A 20,995-nucleotide genomic window follows, 5' to 3' on the forward strand; every position below is an offset into this window, starting at 1 on the left:
CTCGCCCCCCCGCTCGCGCCCAGGCTGCCGAGCGGCCACATCGCCTGTTGCTTCGAATGGCACCACCAGCAAAGGAGATCCTCTCCTGGGAAGACCTCGTCCGGAGCGGTCGCCTGTCGCGAGCCCAAGACAGGGAGGATCCTGCCGCGCCTCACCTGCGAAAGGTGCGTGTCAAGCATCTAGTCGCGCAGCAGACAGCCTACACGCTCCGCATCCGCATGCCGTGCTCGCGTACGGACGGCTGCAACGGTTGCATCATCGCGCAAGATATGTCGGCAGATCGCGGCTCCACCCGAACCGGCCTCGTGCTGGTCTGGAACGAGAGGCGGCACCAGTGTGCGCTCCTTGTTGAGCGGCTCGATCCTCCGGCGCCTTCACCTTCTACCGGCGCCACACAGGCGATCGATCCGCCCGGCACTGTCACGCCGGTAGGGACGCCTCTGCCAAAGACGGTGACAGCCAGGCAGGCGGACACTATGGCGGACACTATGGCGGTCAGAACGGAGGCAGCGGGCTTGCGTCTGCACCTCTCGAGCCGCAGCAGCGCCGGCTACTGGGGCGTGTGTCGGCAGGACGGCCGATTTGTTGCGCAGCAGTGGCTGGGTGGGAAGCAGGTCTACCTCGGCGTGTTCGACACGGCGGTGGAGGCTGCGGTGGCGTACGCGCGAGCTGCTAAGCGCGAAAACCTGCCCGGGTGTCGGATGCGTCCCCAACTTGTAGCGCTACATCTTTGCACTTTGGACACACACCGGCGGGCGCTTTCCAGGGCATTTTTTCTAACCACGTGGACCTATTTTGCGGCACGATAGCTGGGCTGCAACATACACAGACATACACTCGACTGCAACGGCGCGCAGCGCCGAAGAAAATTTTGGTTGTCGAGCGGCGGCCGATGTTTCGCAGCTCGGTCGGGGGGGGGCGCCCCTGCGTTTCCCTGCGGTCGGTCGAAAATCATTTAGTCTTGTGACACATTTCTTGTTGGCTTCTAAAAATCTCTCTCTCACCCGGAGCCCGCCGCGGCCGCTTCTAGTTCTACGCCGGCGAATCACCATCAAGCTGCTATACGGCCCCGGCATCGCCTCCCCGGGCTTAGCTCTCAGTCAAGATATTGTGCACATGAGTGGCCTCTACAATATACTCACTGACACTGAACCTCCCAGAGCTCGTCCCGGTCCGTCACGGCCATCCTCGTCCTCCGGCGGCCCCCGGCCGCGGCGCGGTGCGGCGGCGTCACAAATCCGACCACAGAGCACCGGGACGCGGTCGGGCGATCTGAGGCCCAAGTAGGCGAATGCATTGCCCATCCAGGGCTATCACCTGGGGACCTATCAACAGGCGCCTGCGGCGCCGTGCTCAGGAGTTGGTTTTCACTCGCTCGAAATGTGTGCCTGAAAGGGTTAAGAGGCGGCCGGCATATGTCAAGCACCTGGCGACACTCGAGCGCCGAGGGCCGCCCGGCAAGAAGATCTACTCGGCGCCGGCGCCCACGATGTCAGAGAGCTGCAGGAAGATCGGGCCACAGTGAATTCTTCAAACGCGTGGGTTGGAAAGCGTCCCTCGCGCAAGCCGTTCCTGAATTCTCCGATGAATCTGCCGGCCGCCATCGTCCTCCTCAGCTTTGCATCCGGCTCGGCGATTAGCAGCCCACCGCGGCCTGCGATGCGAGCCGACCGCCGTCTCGCCGCCTCAGCCAGGTTCCGGCTGCGCGGAGGCGCAGCTGAGATGAGCTTTGCCACAAGGTCCGCACGGCACCGCCCCTCTCGTCCCTTGCGATGGGCGAGGGGTCCGTCATCGAATTGGGTGGCTCCCTGTTCCCGGTGGCCGTGCGTCCGATTCTGAGTGCACGCGTGGGCACCCCCTCCCCTCCTCAGCGTCGCCCCGGTCCTCGGCGCGACGATGGCGAACGTCATGTTCGCGTCCGGCTTCCCTGAGGTGCTCGCCAAGCGCAGGGAGGGAAAGCTCGGCGACTATAACCCGCTGCCCACCCCAATCGTCTTTGGCAACTGCCTCGGCTGGCTGTCGTACGCGCTGCTCTCCAAGGACCCGTACGTGACGGCGGCCAACGTGCCCGGCCTGCTGCTCGGCTTCTGGTCCTAGAAGCGGATACATGTATTCAACCAGCGCTCGAGAGGACACGGATTCCACTGTATTCGGCCGTATCTCAGCGGTATTCACCGTGTTTGTGTCGCCCGTATTCACGCGGTGCTCTGAATACTCCGCACCAACCGTCTTCCCGCCCTGAGGTCGGTGTATTCAGCATGTAGGCTTTTGGTACGTCCTCACCTGCCTGCCGCTTGCGTCCAAGCCCGTCGCAAAGCAGATGGAGGTCACCTTCCTGGTCCTGGCCGCCATCCACGCGGCGACGGCGGTCGCGTGCGCCTTCTTCGTCCCCACCCGCGCCGGCATGGCCTCCCTCTACGGCATCGTCTCCAACCTGATCCTGCTGGCATACTATGGCGCGCCCGTCTCGCCCCACCGTCCACGTGGCACGTCCCGAGGCCCGCCCCATGACACGACCATGACGCGTCCCCAGGCGCGCCGCTCTCGTCCATCGGCAAGGTGGTCGAGTAGCCAGGCAGAGCGGGCACTGCACTCGAGAGACGGGCAGTCTGCGTCCTTGGGGGGAGGGGGCGGCGGGTGGGCGGAATCGCTGTCCGCCTCCGTCGAGCTGATGAATGAAGGAAGGCATGCGTGCCATGGCTGCAGGTGCCAAGGACCGAGGTACCTGAGATGGCCCGAGAGAGTCCCCGAGAGTACTTGTACCTTGCAGGTGCTCAAGGACCGATCGGCCGCCTCCATCTACTTCCCTACCGTGGCGGCCAACGGGCTCAACGGGGCCTTCTGGTCGGTGTACGCCCTCGCAATCAAGGACGGGTGGCCTAGGTGCTGGACCACACGTTGTGCATCAAAGCACTTCTTCTCCCAGGCACCCCCAACCAATCACGAGGGAGGCAGCGCCTCCGTACAGAGAGCCTCGAATCAATCGAGTTATGCGTGCCGGTCGCGTGTGATCACCTGCCCGGTCCCTCTCTCGCACTCTCGAATTCGCGCGTCGACCGCACTCGGCTGAGACCCACCCTGTCTCCGGAGCCCGTGCCTTCCGCGAGCTGCGGCGCCTCAGCGCCTCAGCCCGTTGTCTTTCCGCCGCAGGACTGGTACCTCCTCGTCCCGAACGCGATCGGCGCCGTCCTCGCCGCGATCCAGACAATGCTGTGCGCGGCTTTTGGCAAGTTCAGCGGCGGCGAGGCAAAGTGAGCGAGAGGGTGGCGTGTGGTCCTCGCAGAGCAGAACTGGCAAAGAACTTCCGGCGCGCGCAGGCGCGGCAAGTCGTCGCAACTGAGACCGGAGGGAGGGGCTCCCTCTCAGAATCAGAATCCTGTCTTCCTCACCCTGTCTCACGTGTGTCGTGTCACGTCAGCCCGCCCTCTTTGCTGCAGGTCTATCAGAGTGCTCGTGTTGATGGCTTACTCATTTTTAGTAATTCCAACAAAACTCAAAACGACATAAAACTCGTGCCGCCGTGAGTGCCCCCGGTGTGTCTGTCGCCCGTCTCCTTTTTGCTCCCTACTCGACCTTCCTCGTCCCGCCCCCAGTCTACGCAAAGGAGGGGTACGGCGGAGGGATCAGCATGGACGGCTTCAAGCACATGAAATGCAGCGGGGTAGGCGCCGCGGGGGAGGCGTCGTACGACGTACCACGACGAGGATCGAGGTGCGGTCACCGCGGCAGAGTACCACTACCAGCAAGAGTACTCTTTTTAAAAAGAAAACAGTGCCCCTAACGCGTACACGTAAAGAGTAAGACGAGCCGAGAAAGCGAGAGATTGTGGGCTACGTGTCCGCCAGCGAGAGCACCGCCTGCTCGACGGTCTCGCGGTCGGCCGCGTCGACCGTGTCGTGCGCGAGGTATCGCAGGAAGGCCGACGCGGCGCGTCTCCTGGCGGCGGCGCGCGCAGCCGCGCCCGGCTCGATCCGCAGCAGCTGCGAGTGCGCGACGCCGAGGTTGCGCCACACGTACTCTGGCATGCGCAGCGAGCCGTTGAGCTCCACCGCCACGGTCTCGTCGTACAGCCGCGCCGCGGCGTTGAACAGCGCCCTCTCTGCGGCCGCGTGCCCCTTCGCCGCGTACGCCGCCTCGAGCAGCGCAAAGGGCCGCAGCGCGTAAGCGGGCACGTAATGGTTTCTCGCCACCACCTCGGCCCAGCTGCCCGGCTGCGGCGGCCGCGCAAACGCGAGGCGGGGCAGCGCGCGCGCCGACCGCGCGGCCCACTCCTGGGCGTCGAAGGGCGTCCCGCGCCGCACGACCTGGGACACGAGGCCTACTGGCCAGAGCTGGTAGCCGCGCCGCCACGACTCGTCTCTGGGGTGCATCCCGCCACACACGTACACTTCGAAGGCGTCGTAGTTTGCGTCGAGGAGCTGCTCCATGAGGAAACTGCCCGGCGAGGAGCCGTAGGCGTCACCCGGCCACGAGACGCCGTCGAAGCCGGCGCCTGCTCTCGCCGCGCGCCGGACGAACCAGCGGAACTGCGCGTAGTTGAGGTCGAGGATGGTCAGCCTGCTCGCACCCAAGCGCGTGCTGTGAAGAGGCGCCGCCCGCAGCGCGGCTGAGAGGTCGGCGACATGCAAGCCTGTTCACGGCGGAGGGGCGGGTGAAGCCCTGATCACGGCGGCGTGGAGAAAGCCGAGGAGAAGGCCAGCCTCTGCCGCACGGCGAGAGCGCGGTGGAGGTAGCGCACCGAGTTGACCACCTACGTCGTGAGTACACCAGCCTGAAGCGGGAGATATGGGGAGATATGGGGAGATATGGGGAGATATGGGCAGCCTACGTCGTGTGAGTACACCAGCCTCAGGGCGGGAAGACGTATCGTGCAGAGTATTCAGAGCACCGCGTGAAATCGAGTTAGCTACAAGAGTGAGGCTTCCGCTTCTAGGGTTGGCAACCTCATCGCCGACCGTCAGCAGCAGCACGCGCCTCTTGTCGGGCAGAGCGCGGAGCACCTCGCCCCCAAAGGCGTCGAAGAGCGGGACGTCAGCGCAATCCGCCACTCGCCCGCCGCCTGTGCACCGCTCGACGCGTCAAAAGGCGCCGTTCACGGCTACTCCGCACCCCGCCACTCGCCCGCCGGCGAATGGGTGGGAGGCGTGCGCGGCGACGAGGAGGAGGGAGAGAGCGGCGGCGGCTGCGGGGCGGCGGGGCGCGAGCCGGGAGGTGAGGGTGGCCACCTGTTCACACCCACCGCTGTGTGAAGAGGCGCTGTTCACAGGGGGCGCGAGCTAGGAGGCGAGAGGGGTCACCCCGAGTCCGAACCAGGCGGCGACCAGCAGGAGAGGCTGCGTCCAGAAGCGGCGCTGGACTTGCAGGTAGAAGGCGGACGAGGCGGGCAGGTTGGCCAGCCTGTTCACGGCCGCACATGTGACGCGTGCGCCGTCGACAGCTCAGGTGTCAGCAGGCTAGTCTGGCGAGCCAGAGGAAGAGGAGCGAGTACAGCGCAAAGGCGGCGCCGACGGCCACCGCGACCGGAGCGCCGCGCGAGTCTTGTAACGAGGCGGCGTTCCCCCCTCCGCCTCCTACTCCTCCGCCTGCTGCTGCTGCGCCTGCTGTTGCTCCGCCGCCGCCTCCGCCGCCGCCGCCGCCTCCTCCACCGCCTCTTCCGCCTCCTCCTCTCCCTGTTCCAAGCAACCCAAACGAGGAGAAGAGGCCGAGCAGGGCGATCGGAGCCGCATACGGCGGCAGCTCCTCCGAAAGGGACTCCGAGAAGCGTCGGAGGCGGAGGCCAAACTCGGCGTCGGTCGCTGCGGGGGCAGGGTGTGCGTGGTCGGTCGCGGGAGAGCGCAGTGCGATGGTCTGGGGAGGTGGCGCGTCCTGTTGAATGGCAAGTTGACTGCTGTCGCTGTCTGGGGCGCTAATTGCACCAGAAGCTAGTAAGCCTTCAAAGGCGGCTCAGTGAGCGCGACAGCGACCTGCTAGTCAAGTGCCGAGGCCCTCGGCTCCACAGCCGCTTTAGGCACTGGTGGGATGTCGTGTGTGGGTGTTCGCCGCCTCGTACGTGCTCTCTCCTGCGGGCGTGTTTGCGAGCCGAAACGTGCCGTACTCGAGCCGGAGAACGTGGGTGAGGAAGCCGCGAACCTGTCCGCACCCGGAGGTGTGAAGTGGCGCTGCCGCGGCCGGACCTCGGTGGTGTGTGAAGACACTGCGCGGCGCCGTCGATGTCTCGCCCCACGAGCCCCACGCCGCGGACTCGCCGCCGCGCGCCACGAGGTAGAGGTACGGGCTGAGACCGGCCAGGCCAGCCGCGGCGAGCAGGAGGAGCGGCGCCGGGCGGAGCAGCGCAGTGCGGCCGGCAAGCAGCGCCCAGAGCGCAAACGGCGCGCCGAAGAAGACGGCAGTGTGCTGGTTGGAGAGGGCGAGGCCGACGGCGAAGGCGCCGGCGCCGGCGCGGCCGACGGTGCGGCGAGCGTCGAAGCGGAGGAGGGCGAGGAGCATCGCCGCGCAGAGCAGGTTGTTGAGCGCAAACACCTGGTGTGTCGTGATGTCCTGGGTGTGGTTCTGGGTGTATCTCAGTGGATCTCGGGTGATCTCGAATGTTTCCTTGATGTCGTGTCATCTCGGGCGATCTCGCGTGATCTCGTATGACACCTCGCACTGCACAGAATACTCCCACACGAGCGGAGAGAAGGCGAAGGCGCCTCCAGCAGCGACGCCAGCCCACGGCGAGCCGCTCCAAGATCCGACCCCGAGCGAGAGGGTGCCTGCAGCCAGAGCTCCATAGACGGCGGAGGAGAGGTTGACGCGCCATGCGGCGGTGGTGTTGCGCAGTGGAAGCCGAGAGAAGCCATGAGCCATCATCGTCCAAAGAGGGTACCCGGGTGGATGAGCGATGCCGAGCTCGAGCGCGACCTGCAGCAGCTCTCCGGCGTCGCCGCCGGGCGTGCCTGGACAGAGCGTGTGCACGTATGCGGCGAGCGTGACGGCGGAGAGCGCCGTGGAGAGGAGAAGATCAAGGTCCATGGTGTCCGGGTCAGCCCTCGCCTGGTGTGGTGCCGATCGCCTCGGTGGTGCTCGTCCAGCGCGGCGGCGAGGCGCTGGCGGCAGGCAGCAAGCCAACTGGGATGCCACGCCACGGCCCACTGACTGTGCCCCCTGGATTGTAGAGCCGATTTTGGGGATTTCTTTTGCACAGGCTGCCAGAAAACTAGTATTCTTCGAGGGAAAGTAATCCGGGCAAGCCCGCGGCCGCAATGAATTAAAAGGGGAAAGCATACTCTAATGCATATACTGTCCCGGCATGCACTGTGCCTGTTGTTTGGACCAGCCGTCGGCGGGCGTGCCGACACAGAGACGAGAAAAAGAATTTGGCCAGCGCTCATAAATAAATAAAACGGACACACCAAACAAGGGGTGGGAGAAGGACAGGGTCCCCACCTGCGCGAGCAGGATCTTGTAAGGACGATCAGGGACACAGGGGAACGGGAGCGGGGAGCGCATCGCGACCACGGAGGGGGGCTGGGCAGGGTTCACCCACACGACAGGGTCCCAGGGATTCCCCTCTCGTATAGGACAAAGTTGCACCCGGCGGCACGGGGGCAGGCGCGGGCCTCCTACTGGTTGCGCTCTCCTAGTTCTCCTGCTACTGACAAAAGGGACAGCGACAGGTTCGCAGCACGGTGGACTCCCTATTCCACTGGCGATCTCTCTCGACTAGCGACCTTCCTCCGGCTTCTCACTGGCAGTCTCTCACTATCACGGGCACACTGACAGAGGCGGACAAGGCTCACGCCGTGGGTGGCAGAGGCGGTGATAGGAGTCTCCCACTCTGTGGGCTTCGCTATAGTGGTGCGGCCTACGCGTGTCCTCGCCCTTGCGGTCTTGAGAGGGAAGGGGAAGGGGCTGTGTGTCTGTGCATGTGTGTGTGTGTGCATGTGTGTGTGTGTGTGTGTGTGTGTGTGTGTGTGTGTGTGTGTGTGTGTGTGTGTGTGTGTGTGTGTGTGTGTGTGTGTGTGTGTGTGTGTGTGCGTGCGTGCGTGCGTGCGTGCGTGTGTGTGTGTGTGTGTGTGTGTGTGTGTGTGTGTGTGCAGGCGCTGTGCAAGCCGCCCTGAACGACCACATGGTGAGCGCGCCCGAGCACCGAAGCTCCCCAATTGGCTTCATAAAGTACATACACGCGTGGCGCTTCATAAAGTACATACATACACATATAAGGTACATACATGTCGAGCGCCACCACCTGTCCGTACCCCCGTGTGTATGTAGGCCGTACTTACTCAGTTCCCCTTGTAGTGTGCGTCCTTGTTACCATGGTAGTCTCGGAGCAAACGTGGCCCACGGCGTAGAAGCAGCACCCCACCCCGAGACTACCTGACTGCCCCTTGAGACAACATCCGTTCAGGGTGTTGCAAGCTGGTGGCGACCGCGAGCAGACCGTTTTCTTTTTCTCGCGATGCACATGGACATACATGCACATGACATGGATGTGTGTATGTCCACCCCGCCGCGCCGCCGCTCGCGTCACCTCGCCCCCGCCGCCACCGCCGCGCCCTCGCCGAGCACGCCGCCGCCCGCCCGCCTCATCGACCTCCCCACGGACCTCCTCCTGCGCGCCCTCTCTCACTGCGACCCCGCCGACATCGCTCGCGTCGCGGCCGTCTCGCTGCTCTTCCACGCCTCGCTAGCGCTAGAGGGCATCCGCTTGTGGGCGCAAGAGCGCGGCCACGAGCTGCCGGCGGTGCCAGAGGGCGAGGGCTGTGCCGTGCGGTGGCTGTGCTTCGCTGTGCTGCTACGCGAGCACAACCCGCCGGCGAGGGCGGCCGCAGGCGAACGGCACAGCCTCTTCATCGACGGCGAGGGGCGGCTCTCTTCGTGCGGTTCGGCAGCAGAGGGCGAGGAGGACGAGGAGGACGAGGAGGAGTACGATGAGGAGCGTTCACTTCTCGGCCACGGCGAGGGCGTGACGCGGCTCAACGCGCCGACCCGGCTCCCTTCCCCGCTGGGCGGCGAGCGCGCCATGAGCGTGTCGGCTGCAGAGTACCACAGCCTCGCCCTCACCGCCGGCGGCGCCGTCTGGAGCTGGGGCCGTGGAGAAGATGGCCAGCTGGGCCACGGCGACTTTCATCAGGACCAGCTGCTGCCCAAGAAGATCGAGGCTTTTGATGGCCAGCGTGTCCTCGCCGTGTCGGTGGGAATGTCTCACAGCCTCGCCCTCACCGCCGACGGCGCTGTCTGGAGCTGGGGCGGTGGAGCCTTCGGCAAGCTGGGCCACGGCGACCGGCAGGCCCAGCTGCTGCCCAAGAAGGTCGAGACCTTTGCGGACCAGCGCGTCGTCGCTGTGTCGGCTGGAGACAACCACAGCCTCGCCATCACCGCCGACGGCGCCGTCTGGAGCTGGGGCACTGGAGGCGAGGCCACTGGAGCCTATGGCCGGTTGGGCCACGGCGACGAGCAGGACCAGCTGCTGCCCAAGAAGATCGAGGCGTTGGCTGGGCAGCGCGTCCTCGCCGTGTCGGCTGGAGGAGCGCACAGCCTCGCCCTCACCGCCGACGGAGCCGTCTGGAGCTGGGGCTGGGCCAACTCTGGCCGGTTGGGCCACGGCGACCAGCAGGACCAGCCGCTGCCCAAGAAGGTTGAGGCCTTGACAGGGCGGCGCGTCGTCGCCGTGTCGGCTGGAGGCGAACACAGCCTCGCCCTCACCGCCGACGGCGCTGTCTGGAGCTGGGGCAGTGGATACTATGGCCGGTTAGGCCACGGCGACCAGCAGCACAAGTGGCAGCCCAAGAAGGTCGAGGCCTTTGCTGGCCAGCGCGTCGTTACTGTGACGGCGGGAGGCTACCACAGCATCGCTATCACCGCTGACAGCGCCGTCTTTACCTGGGGCGAGGGCGAAGACGCCTCCCTAGGCCACGGAGAGGACCTGTCGAACCAGCTGCTGCCGAAGAAGATCGAGACGTGGGCGCTTGGGCAGTGATGAGGAGGGCGAAAGGGTGCAAGCTCTGTATCCGCGTCGCTCATGTGCCTATTCGCCACCTGCGAACGTAACCCGAAAGTGGTGATAGGTGAATCTGGAACGGTGGAGATTTATGATCGCGCGGGTCCAGCCCATGCATGATCGCCGCGGAGGCCGGAGCGCAGCATGTGAGCTGCAAGCAGCGCCGGGCGATGTACGTACCGCTCCCGGCCCCCCTCCACGGGGTGTGGACCCTGAGTCGCAGTGGGGTTGTGCGCTGGGCCCTCCTGCTCGGCTCCAGCTCGAGTAGACAAGCAAAGTGTTGTGCTCGGCCGTTCATGGACAGTTCACATGGAGTCGGTCTCAAAAAATAGGAATTCGCACAACACTGGCAGATTCACTGGGGGACATCGCGCACTGCACTAAAAGATAAAAAGAAGAGATTTTTACCTGTGACGATTTTGGCCACCTCAGGGGGCCTGTCTCCGAGGTGCGAGGAGGCCACCGGCCAACAAAAGCGCATGTCTTGAAGGTCCGATACTGGAAGCCCATATAGGCACCTTCACTCCCCCGCAGTATCGCACCTCTTGAGCGACACTACGTCTCCGCAGCTGGGGATTCTCCGGGTACCCCTCTTTGTACCCGTGCTGGCCGGATTCCTCCTCCGAACAACTCAAGTTCGATCGGCCCCAGTCTCGAACTGGCAGCCACTCATCTCACCGGAGGTACCATGTCCGAGGAGGCCACCGGCCAAAAGCGCATGTCTTGAAGGTCCGATACTGGAAGCCCATATAGGCACCTTACAGGGCCCTAGAGTTTACGTGAATACCAGAGCACTAACTAAGGAGCAGAGCGCTGCTTTCCGTCGTGCGTCCTTCCTTGCTGCGACTCCGTTTATCCCGCCGACGACGATGGCTCTGATGATGATCCCCCTGGCGTACTTGGGCATTGGTGCCGTCTCTGCTCTGGGCGCTGGCGTCGGCACGGCGCTTGGCTTCGCCACCGGCCTGCAGATCCGCAGGTGGCTGCCAAAGTCACCGCCTGGCGAGCAGCACTCCACGGCCACCGTGCCACTGGTGCATGCCTGAGGCCTGTCCTCCGATTGAGAAGCGCAGGTTGCTCTCAAGCACGAACACTACAAACGCGCGTGCTTCCGTCTGGCCCGGCTGTGCTTCGTGATAGCGCTGCCGTGAACTAACGGCTGTTTGAATGTGCAGACGGGTGTGGACCCGAGCATGCGGAACAAAGCATCGGCGGCCTGATTGCCAGTCGAGAGAGATTTTTAGCAATACCAAACAACTCTAACACTCACACGTCATTTGGGGCCTGTTCACGCGCGCGCGAGACGTGCAGACAGGGTTGCCAGGTGAGAGCGAATGGCGCGGTTCACGCCTCGCACAACAGAGAGAGAGATGCGCTCTGCATGGTGGGACATAAAAGAAAGCGAGTACTTGGGCGAGTAGGCCGTGCGGTCGACGCTGCCGCGCGCGACTTTGCGCGCGAGGCGGCGCAGCTTGAGAACGGCGGTGGGCGAGAAGCCGCCGCCGAACGTCTCGTGGAGCAGCAGGTTGAAGTTGTTGCGCTTGACAAAGATCGCGTCGTGGTAGAAACCGCGATGCGCGCCTTGACGTAGCCGTGGCCGTTCTTGTGGTCGAAGGGTTGGCCGGGCTGCCCGCGCGCCTTGCAGCCCATGTTTAGGCGGCGGGCCTTCTCCTCGGTGTTGCCGAAGGCGTAGGAGTGGCCAACGGAGGCGGGCGTGCCGCCGCTCGAGGCGTTGCCAACGCCCGCCGAGGAGGTCTTGAGGAGGGGCGTCTGCTTGCTGTTCTTTCTTGGTGACGAAGGCTGGGGTCAACATGACGCGCTCGGATGCCACGTGTGTGGCCGCAGCGAGTTCGCGCCGGTTACGTTAACATGGCTGGTAAAAAGAAGGAAGGCTTACGATGGAATCAAGCGGGAGAAAAGAATTTTACGACAAAACTCCCTCGCACAACACTGGGCACGGGACTGGCGCGCACTGGCACCACACAGGAGGAAAGAGAAACCGCGCGCCAAACGGCGAGGCGAACCCCTCAGCCCCCTGCATCCACCGAGGTAGGCCGAGCTGTGTGTGACTCCCCTTTGGGCCCGGCGCGGCGTCATGCTGGTCCCGCTCGTCCTCACTGTGCTCACGCAGCCCGCCCCGCTGGTCGAGAAGGCGACTGAGGCGGCGGTCTCCGCGCAGCCCACACCGCCGACAGAGAAGGCTGCGGGAGAAGCGGCACCGCCGACCGAGAAGTGGGTCACCTCGTCATGCGGCTTGTCCGGCTGCGTTCACACGAACCATCTGACCGGCACCACTACGGCACACGACTGGCAGGGCGGGAAGGTCACTTCGAACAAATGGACCGGCCAGGTCACTGCGAGCAACCACCAGGGCACCTACACCACGAACCTCCACACGGGCAACTGGCACGCAACAGGGTGCTCCGCCTTGGGCTGCGGGACCCACGGCGGGAACAAGTACACGGGCCACTACTATGCCACACCTCACTACCTTCGCAAGATTGTGCGCCCCTCTCGCCGCGACCCTCCCTTTTACCTCCCCGCCGCCTGCGTCACGTACCTCCCCCACCGTAGGACGAGGCCGGCGAGCTGGTCGCAACCCACGCCGGCGTCTTCGCCGCAACCGGTGCCGCCAGCACACACCGTTGAGCCGAGGCTCCACGCACCACCAGCAGTACCCGCCGCGTTGTGCACCGTAATAGGTGCCTTTGCCGCCATCTTCTTGGCCTTCGGGCTCTTGCGCCGCTCGCGCGCCAGCAAGCCAGATGCGGCCACGGCCGAGGCGCCGGCCATGCAGCTGGTGTGAAGTGACGGCGGCGGCCGCGTCGCGCGAAGACGTGCGATCTGCGATGCGCCGCGCGGGGCTCCGACTCCGACGGTCTCCGACGCCGCCTGGGACGCCGCGCCGCTGGACCAACGACAACAGCAACCAGCAAGTCGCTACCACGCAAGTGCGGAAGTGGGGTGCGCGTGTGTCCGGCCGGGTGTGATTTATAGTTTTCGGAGGGGAGTGTCGAGTGATCCTATCGGTGTGTTCGGATGTGTGTTCATATTTACACGAGTTGTTTCTGTTAGACTCGTGAAGCTGCGGATGCGCGCAGGGCCGCGCCCGCCGAGGGGAGCCGCCTGAGGTGACCCAGGTGTGCGTGCTGCGTCGCGCAGGGGGCAGGCTGAGGCTCGCGCAAGGAGAGCTGCAGAGCTGCCACACAGTCGACCAGCTCGCAGCGAGAGCACAGAGAGAACGGGAACATGACTGGTGACTGGCGTGGCCTCTCGCTGTGCGGATGGGGCGAGGAGGACACCGGGTCGGACTCGGAGCGTTGGGGGGGGGGGAGGGAGGCGCTTGGCCGAGCGGCTACAGCCGGTCGAGGCCTCGCCCCTCGGAGATGTCGTAGCAGAGGAGAAAGTGGGGGCCCCGGCTTGGCGAGGGCTCCGCAGCGTTCGAAAGACTGCCAGGATGTGCCGGCCGGGGAGCCTCCGGCGGGCCTGCGGCGCGGGCGCTGCGCGCGGCAAAACTGCTGGGATGTGGCCGCAGCAAAAGCCTCCGGCGGGCCTCCGGCGGACGCCTGGCGGCGTGGCGCTGCGCGCCGGCGCTGCGCGCCATTCGAACGAGGGCTCGACTGCATCTGCAATGAATCTATTTGGCCCCCATATAGCTCGCGGAGGAGCAAAGGACGCCCGATTAGCGGCTGCGCGCGGCCGGGCAAAAACGAACGCAGCGAAGCTCCAACGTCGTGCCTCGGTGCACGCAGAGAATTGGCGAGGGACTGCGAAGAGAGATAGGAAGAGGCAGACTCCCTAGGGTGGGCGAGGGCTAGCGCATCACACCCCTCTCCTTAAAATCCCTGTGTGGTGGCGGCGTGCCGTCCTCCCATCCCTCCCTTGGGTTGTCTGTTTTATTTCTTTCTTTTTCGGTGCACGCACGCGCAGCACACTCAGGCCAGGGCTGTCCCTTTTTCCCTTAGAAAAATACAAAACAATCTGCTTTGCTCTCGCCACCGCGATCGGCGACCCACGCCGCGCTTTCTCGGCGCGGCGCTGGTCGCCCCACCGGGCACCACGACGCAGCTTGACCGCCATCCAATGTCCTGCCTGCCGTCTGTTGCCGCCGCGCCACCTTATTTATTACCGCCGACCCCTACCGTGCCGCGCCGCCTTTATTTACTCACACACCTTGTTTGCTTTCTGCTCGACCGAGTTTGCGCTGATGAGGAGCGAACCGAGCCGCCGGGTGCCCCGCAACGGCCTCGCTAGGCCAGAAAATCGGCCCGCGAGTGAGTAGTCTGAGACCGATACGTCGCAGCTCTCTTGCTCCAAGCGCTTGCGCTTCGTTCGGCGGTCTGATCACCCGAATGCACGTTCGCGGATCGCTCCTCATCGCAAACCCTGTCAGCAGTTCACCCTCGGGTATGTTCGAAAGAGCTACATAAACGTAATGCGGAACGCTCTGTAGCCAACACGAAAACGCCGAGATTCCAGTTTTGTGCCCTCCCAGAAGAGATTGCAGGTCCCTTGTGCCATGATTGCCTCTCGCCTCGCCCCTCGCCCGGCGCGACGCAGCGCGAGATGAGAGCTGCGCCCGCGCGGGCCCCTCTCGCCTCGCCCCACAACCACCACTGCAGCGAGCCCGTGCCGGCTGCACGCCGTGCTGCGACCGCCGCGCGAGCGGCTCGCTCCGAGGATTCGAGATTCTGGCACAATCGGATTGCCGGTCTGAGCGCTGCTGAGCGCGCGGCCGCGGGTCGCCTCCGTGCCTACTGTGCCCCCGCGACCCCCAAAACGAGCCCGCGCCATGCTCGTCCCATTTTATGCTTCTGACGCTCGCGCGCCGCCGCCTGTGTCCTCGCAGATCCAAAACAACGTGGGCGAGACGGGCGTGCTGCGGTGTCCTTGGTGCCGGGCCTCAAGCTGCGTGCGCTGCGAGTAGGTGCGGCCCTCTTGAGCACTCCTTGCGAAGATGACGCCTCTGCTGCCGTCGCCACCCACGGCCGTGCTCTACGTCGGCGTGATCAGCTTTGCTTCGCCCGCGGCCCTGAGGCGTCGAAATTACTTCCGTGTCGCCTCAGCAGCACACACAGCACGTGCCTATTGGGCACGGGTGCAGTTCGTCATGGCCGTCAACGCCAGCAGTGACAGTGCCCTTCCAGACGTGCTCATTCTTCCGGTGCGTCGCGATGACGCAATTGTTGGCCCGTTTCTTCTGACGTGTGCCTTCTTACGCCACGCGCTCGCGCAGCCAGTGCCATTCGTGGCGCGGGCCGACGACGACGCATTCTTCGACGCAGAGGCAATCGCATTTCGCCTGCAGCGCGTTGCACGACCTCGCGTCATCTTCGGCGCATGGGGCGAGTGGTGCATGTGGGACCCAGCGTCACGCACGCCCGCGTGCTTCTCCTTCTCGGCCTCTCGATTCTTGCAGGCGAGGCAAGCGGCGGCATCAAATGCGAGTGGTACTTCGCTGACAGCGGACCAGCGAGAATGTCTCAACCCGTTGCTTGTGGGCCCATTCCCATACGCCAAAGGGCCATTCGTCGCCTACTCGCGCTCTGTGTCAGCTGCACTGCTCCGCGACATCGATAGACGTCATGACGAGGAGTGGGCGGTGTTGACAGTTCCAACCGACGCGGCAAGCTACAGGCGCCGATTCCCTTCCGCGCCGTTTCCACGGCTCTTTGATGATCTGCACTTTGCGTTCATGACGTACCGTCTGTTTCGCTCCAGCGGCTTGACGAGCGTGCATGCCACGCTCTCTGAGCATCCGCATGCGCGGCTGCGGGCGTCTTCGAATCGTTCCGGCGCCTACGCCAAGGCGGTTGTCTTGCACTCGCTGAAGAAAGCACCTCAATGGCGCATGGTACAGTCGGCAGTGGTCCAGGTCGACCGGGCGGTGCCAGCGCAGCTTGCGTGCTCGCTGTGGCGCAAGCGACCTCGCCATACCGCTCTTGAGCGGCATTGCTGCACGTCTTGGGAATTCTGTCACGACCCGTGAGGCTGTTGCGATTGGAATCAGCACATGAGGCGTTCTCTGCACGAGCGAGCCGTGTTCGGCGACACTTGTGAGGTTCGATCGACACAGACAGCCGTTCTGCAGACTGAACACCGCCCCGCTGTCTGTACGCCTGTCTGTGTGTACCGGTATGTTTGTATTTATGTTATCAACCCAGATTTGATCATTACTGCTCGACGAGCGCACTCCAAGTGCTCCAAGTGCGCACCCAACAGGACACGACACCGATCAAGCATTGCCGACAAGGCTTGCCGACTAGGGGGTTAGTAGCATTTTTGGAGCCTCCCAACTTCTGTGCAAGTGTGCAATCCTAAGCGAAGTCTCACGGGTGTACACGCTTCTGCATTACTAAGGTCCAACTCCAAGCTCACGACATATTTCTGCAAGACGGTAGACGGCTGCCGAGGGATGGGCCCACAGAATATACATATACGAATATGATCGACCCCTTACTCCACATGTCCACACGTATGTCCTCCGAAAATGCACACTGAAAGAAAATGCCCGACTTTTTGGACGCGACCGTGATTTTCGCATTTCAGCAAGCTGGAACCCCTGTCTGTGGCGGCGTGTATCTACAGAGGTAAAAAAAATGTCAAACGCCGCGGGAGCATTTTACACAATTATACTCCCGTCATACGGTGGTTACTTACGTCCGCTCCCTTTTTATTATACTTTCTTTCTTTATATATATATAAACGGGACAGAAGAATTTCTGAGAAGTGAGATATTTTCTCGGATACGATGAACGATCGTCAGGAAAGGAATGCAAGAGATCAAGTAAGAACTCTCTCACAGGAGTCAGGACACAGCCGAGCCAGCCCCCGGACGCGGACCCTGGTTTCCCTACAGCGGCACGACCACGTCTCCGCACTCCGCGAGACTGACGCGAAGGATGTGAAGGAAGAGTACCGCTTACCTTACCTGTTACTTACCCTCGTTACCACGCCTCCGTGAGCAAAATTTTCCATGCACACCGAATCGCGTGTCACAACGTGTACAAGACATGCAAGATGCACGGGACGCGGCCCCGGAGAGAGCGCTCGCTAGTACCCCGTCGCGCCGTGGCGCTCATCCGCCGCACCCGCTGCTGGCGCGGTGGCCTCCTGCCCTAACCGCTAACTATAACCCGAAGAATGATCGAAGTGTCGACGTCTACCACTAGTCGGGGCTGCCGCGACGCCGCAGCGCGGGCCTGGGAGGGTGAAGGGAGGGGGGGGGAGGGGGGGGAGGTAATGTCTCAACGCGCACGCAGAGTGGTGGAGTAAATGGTGGACAGTACCTCGCCTCTCCACACCCCGTGAGCCAGGCGGGCGCCCCACGGCATGCCACACGCAAGGCGGGGTGCGCGCGGGTTGGCCGCGCGAGTGCGTGTGGGTGACGGGTGAGGACGGAGAGCACTGCTGAGATCGTACCAGACACTGACGAGCCGCAGCTCGGCCAGGGGAGGTGAAGTGATGCAGGACCTTCCTTGGTCTGTGAGTGCGCACCTCTCAGTCCCACTCGTCGGCCGCCACCAGCTCCTGCAGCATCTCGGTGAGGCTCGCCAGCCCGAGCAAGTACCTGAGGGACATGTCGTGGACATGTCGTGGACATGTCGTGGACGCGTCGTGGACGTGTCGTGGACGCGTCGTTGGCGTGTCGTGGACGCGTCGTTGGCGTGTCGTGGACGCGTCGTGGACATGTCGTGGACGCGTCAGGCGCACGCCTTGCGGGCGCGTCAGGAGGCGGCGGTGCGCGCGGAGGCACAGGGGCGTGCGGCCCTTGGAGAAGAGAAGAGAAGAGAAGAGAAGAGAAGAGAAGAGAAGAGAAGAGAAGAGAAGAGAAGGGCCTTGGAGAAGAGGTGATGGGAGGTGCGCGAGGGATGGCGAGCAGCGGAGCACGAGGTGCCTCGGACGTGTCTGGGAGGTGCCTGGGAGGTGTCTGAGAGGTGTCTCGGAGGTGTCGCGGAGGTGTCGCGGAGGTGTCGCAGAGGTGTCGCAAGCACCCGTCCTCGCGGTTCCCAGGCACCCACGGCACGTCGTGCTGCAGCGGCGCCGGAGCCTCGCGCGTCACGCCTGGCCCGCCATTGAATCCAGGTTAGCCAGCGGTCGGACGAGCGAGGCGCTTCACCGAGGGGCGGGCGGCGGGAGGGGCGGACGATCTCGGCGGCATCTCGGCGGCATCTCGGCGGCATCTCGGCGCAATCTCGCCAAAGTCGATCATCCACGCGCCGGCGCGGCACGTCTCGTCGGCAACGAGGAGGAGGGTGGTCCCGATCAGCTCTAGTGGGGGGAGAAGGGGGGGGGTGAGCTAGGAGGAGGGTGGTCCCGATCAGCTCGAGTGAGGGAGAAGGGGGCGGGGGGGGGTGAGCTAGGAGGAGGGTGGTCCCGATCAGCTCGAGTGGGGGAGAGGGGGGGGGGGGGGGACGTCACCGTGCCGCGAAAAGACGGCCGAGCGAGTCAGCGCGCCGCGCAGCTCTCGCACCCGAGCGAGCAGGGCGGCGGCGGCCTGCGCCGTGCAAACGCGACCGTGAGGGGAGACGGGCCTCGTGCTGACGTCAGAAGATCTGGTGTGGCCCTCTGGTTAGGGAAGAGGCAAGGAAGAGGCGAGAGGAGGCGAGAGGAGGCGAGAGGCGGCGAGAGGGGCCGAGGTGAGCCGAGGTGAGCCGAGGTGAGCCGAGGTGAGCCGAGGTGAGCCGAGGTGAGCCGAGGTGAGCCGAGATGGGCCGAGGTGAGCCGAGGTGGGCCGAGGTGGGCCGAGGTGGGCCGAGGTGAGTCGGAGGGGTGGCGGCGGCGTGCAAGCACCCAGAGCTCCGTATGTGAGGAGAGCTACGAGAACGCAGGACTAGTCGGCGTCTGGTCTCGGACGGTGTGTGTGTCACCTGCCGCGGGTGGCTGCCGCCCTCGCACTCGCCCCGCCGCGGGAAGAAGCTGCGCAGCGCCGCAAGCACGTCTGCGCGCGCGCGCGTGTGGAAGAGGCGCGAGTCAAACGCCGTCAGGTGGGCGCGCGGCGTGAGCAGCGCGTCGATCCGGAAGCCGAGCGCGCTCGTCGACGAGAGCGAGTCGCGGAGCGCCATCCAGCGCGCCTGTGGCGCGTGGTATTGGTGGGTCGTGCTTGAGGTCGTGCTTGAGGGAGGTTGTGGTGCGTGATGTGGTCTTGCCCTTATATGAGGTTGTGCTGTATGTTCCGTCCACCGCGCCTCTGGTGGCGCGGCGAGGCGGCGGTTGAGGGAGGCGGCGGTGAGGCGGCGGTGAGGCGGCGGCGAGGGGCGGCGGCGAGGGGCGGCGGCGAGGCGGCGGTGAGGCGGCGGTGAGGCGGTGGGGGAGGAGGCGGCGAGGGAGGTGGCAGCGAGGGAGGCGGTGGCGAGGGAGGTGGCAGCGAGGGAACGGCGAGGACCGAAGGGGCAGCGGCGGGCGCGCGGACGAGCGGAGTGGGGGAGACCGCAGGGGAGGAGAGAGGCAGCAGGAGAGGGTGGCGAGACTGACTAAGGGGGAGGCGAGGGCAGCGCCCACCTTGGTCATCGACCGGCTGGCCCGCTCTGCATCGGTGAGGACGCGCGAGCCTGCAGGACGGTTCCGAGAAGGGTCGGAGAAGGTGCTGGAAGGAGGCAGAGTTTCCTCGGCACATACATGCAGTGGACGCGGCTTGAGCGCTGTGGAGAGGAGGGAGCCGAGCGCGGTCGTCTCGAGTGCTGGTGAAAAGACCGGGATCTGCAGTTCGGCATCTAGTGCGCGCGAGCCTAGCCGCTCCTCCATCCGCTCCATCCGCTCGAAGAGGTCCGCGCGCGGCTTCGCGCTCTGCGCCTCGCTCTCGGCAAAGGTGCGCAGCCCCATCTTCAAGTCGGCAATGTGCCGCCCGCGCAGCGAAAATGCGTGCAGCAGGTCGTCCATCTTGAAAAACCAGGCGCCGTCCCGCTCGACCTCGCCGTAAAAGTTGGGCACGAACGCCCGCAGCGGTTCGCCGCTCTCGCAGCTGCAGCAGATGAGCTCGAGGAACCTTCGCTCGTTCTCGTATCGGTCCCGCGCCTTTGGCCTCGGCTTGTAGAAGAAGGCGCCCTCGACGAATACGCCGCCGTGTCCGAAAGCGGCAACTTGTGGGTCTTTCCTTCCGCAGCACACGACAGCTTCCACACTGGGTGCACCACTGGGCGCACCAACATGCGCTGAGTAAACCATTTTGCGATCCCCCCAACGTGTGGGGGCTCTTCACAGCCTTGTTATTGAGAAGAAAATACGTCCTACGGCGCTGTGCGCTGGTCTGTGAGAGGTTGAGGTGCGAGCCCTGGAGGCCCTGGGAATGGGGGGAGACTACCCGCGTTCACACGTACTAGACGGTTTGGCCGGCGCCATGTGGCGCCGGGCCCGCCCTCCATTTTGCGGTCCCCCCCATTGAGAAGGAGAGAAGTAAAAGCTGCTCGCTCGAACCGCGGCCGACTCTGCCATCGCGGCTGCAGCAGTTGAGCTCTCCAGAAAACTGGTGCCTCATATGCTGCCTCCCTGCGGATGCTGCCAGCGAGCCTGGCGGTCCGCTGTACTACAAGGAAGTGCTGACTCGATTTCTACTCGAATTCTTCTACCCCCACGACTCGGAACGCGAATGTGACAGGACCATCGGGTCCTTCAGCCACCAAAGCGGGATCACCCGAGAGCAGCTGAGCCTGCCTCTGGCCTCGCCTCCCTCTCCTTCAGGCATTCGTGGCATCCTATGGGTCGTCCAGAGTATCGACCTCTGGCTTGTCAGCCGGTCACTTAATGACGACCATGAAGTACAGCGATCGCCACCTCGCTGGCCTCTCCGCAAGGCCTCCCGACCGCGTCGAACTCACGGCGCGGGCTCTCTCGGCTACGGGACCGGCCCCAGCTTCGGCTGAGGGCTGACAAGCTGCCGAGCCCAAATCACTGTGAGAGTCGTGATTTCTTGTTGGTTTTCTAAAATCTCTCTCTCCCTTGAGAAGAAATTGAGAACAAAAATACAAAATACGTCCAATGCTCCAAGTCCATGGCGCTGTGCGCTGGTCTGTGAGA

The 20,995-nt window shown here is 64.3% G+C and overlaps 5 protein-coding genes across 5 annotated transcripts; 3 read left to right on the forward strand and 2 right to left on the reverse strand.

Moving 5' to 3' along the window:
* The first annotated feature begins 1,550 nt into the window (after positions 1-1,550).
* On the forward strand, positions 1,551-3,499 carry EMIHUDRAFT_433052 (hypothetical protein). The gene is made up of 6 exons (XM_005759638.1): positions 1,551-1,739; positions 1,872-2,083; positions 2,265-2,456; positions 2,534-2,559; positions 2,771-2,869; positions 3,151-3,499. The coding sequence occupies exons 1-6, from the start codon at positions 1,585-1,587 to the stop codon at positions 3,253-3,255; spliced, it is 789 nt and encodes a 262-aa protein (XP_005759695.1). The 5' UTR covers positions 1,551-1,584; the 3' UTR covers positions 3,256-3,499.
* A 331-nt stretch (positions 3,500-3,830) lies between these two features.
* On the reverse strand, positions 3,831-8,191 carry EMIHUDRAFT_448546 (hypothetical protein; the record flags this gene model as incomplete). Its single annotated transcript, XM_005759639.1, has 10 exons — positions 3,831-3,857; positions 4,014-4,557; positions 4,668-4,750; positions 4,944-5,069; positions 5,298-5,397; positions 5,468-5,599; positions 5,621-5,795; positions 6,195-6,393; positions 6,640-7,032; positions 8,186-8,191. 10 exons carry the CDS (start codon positions 8,189-8,191, stop codon positions 3,831-3,833), a joined length of 1,785 nt encoding a protein of 594 aa, XP_005759696.1.
* A 3,861-nt stretch (positions 8,192-12,052) lies between these two features.
* EMIHUDRAFT_420645 (hypothetical protein) lies at positions 12,053-13,060 on the forward strand. Its single transcript, XM_005759640.1, has 3 exons — positions 12,053-12,485; positions 12,557-12,608; positions 12,685-13,060. Exons 1-3 carry the CDS (start codon positions 12,078-12,080, stop codon positions 12,786-12,788), a joined length of 564 nt encoding a protein of 187 aa, XP_005759697.1. The 5' UTR covers positions 12,053-12,077; the 3' UTR covers positions 12,789-13,060.
* A 3,842-nt stretch (positions 13,061-16,902) lies between these two features.
* EMIHUDRAFT_433055 (hypothetical protein) lies at positions 16,903-20,152 on the reverse strand. Its single transcript, XM_005759641.1, has 8 exons — positions 19,711-20,152; positions 19,484-19,533; positions 18,853-19,056; positions 18,404-18,479; positions 18,182-18,253; positions 17,977-18,046; positions 17,480-17,552; positions 16,903-17,184 (listed from the first exon to the last, which is right to left on the reverse strand). Exons 1-7 carry the CDS (start codon positions 20,144-20,146, stop codon positions 17,483-17,485), a joined length of 978 nt encoding a protein of 325 aa, XP_005759698.1. The 5' UTR covers positions 20,147-20,152; the 3' UTR covers positions 16,903-17,184; positions 17,480-17,482.
* A 304-nt stretch (positions 20,153-20,456) lies between these two features.
* On the forward strand, positions 20,457-20,841 carry EMIHUDRAFT_308920 (hypothetical protein; the record flags this gene model as incomplete). The annotated part of the gene is made up of 2 exons (XM_005759642.1): positions 20,457-20,569; positions 20,604-20,841. 2 exons carry the CDS (start codon positions 20,457-20,459, stop codon positions 20,839-20,841), a joined length of 351 nt encoding a protein of 116 aa, XP_005759699.1.
* Positions 20,842-20,995: the final 154 nt, after the last annotated feature.

Source organism: Emiliania huxleyi, assembly GCF_000372725.1.
Source record: "Emiliania huxleyi CCMP1516 unplaced genomic scaffold EMIHUscaffold_8, whole genome shotgun sequence".
Taxonomy (NCBI): domain Eukaryota; phylum Haptophyta; order Isochrysidales; family Noelaerhabdaceae; genus Emiliania; species Emiliania huxleyi.

Coding starts and splice junctions, on each gene's coding strand:
- EMIHUDRAFT_433055 (XM_005759641.1), bottom strand. CDS start 20,146: ATGGTTTACTCAGCGCATGTTGGTGCGCCCAGTGGTGCACCCAGTGTG. Junction 19,057..19,483: donor CCAGCCGGTCGATGACCAAG/GTGGGCGCTGCC, acceptor CACGCGCCACAG/GCGCGCTGGATGGCGCTCCG. Junction 18,480..18,852: donor GCGGCAGCCACCCGCGGCAG/GTGACACACACA, acceptor TGCACGGCGCAG/GCCGCCGCCGCCCTGCTCGC.
- EMIHUDRAFT_433052 (XM_005759638.1), top strand. CDS start 1,585: ATGAATCTGCCGGCCGCCATCGTCCTCCTCAGCTTTGCATCCGGCTCG. Junction 1,740..1,871: donor GAGATGAGCTTTGCCACAAG/GTCCGCACGGCA, acceptor TCCCCTCCTCAG/CGTCGCCCCGGTCCTCGGCG. Junction 2,084..2,264: donor CGTGCCCGGCCTGCTGCTCG/GCTTCTGGTCCT, acceptor TTCAGCATGTAG/GCTTTTGGTACGTCCTCACC.
- EMIHUDRAFT_420645 (XM_005759640.1), top strand. CDS start 12,078: ATGCTGGTCCCGCTCGTCCTCACTGTGCTCACGCAGCCCGCCCCGCTG. Junction 12,486..12,556: donor CTCACTACCTTCGCAAGATT/GTGCGCCCCTCT, acceptor CCCCCACCGTAG/GACGAGGCCGGCGAGCTGGT. Junction 12,609..12,684: donor CGGCGTCTTCGCCGCAACCG/GTGCCGCCAGCA, acceptor GCACCGTAATAG/GTGCCTTTGCCGCCATCTTC.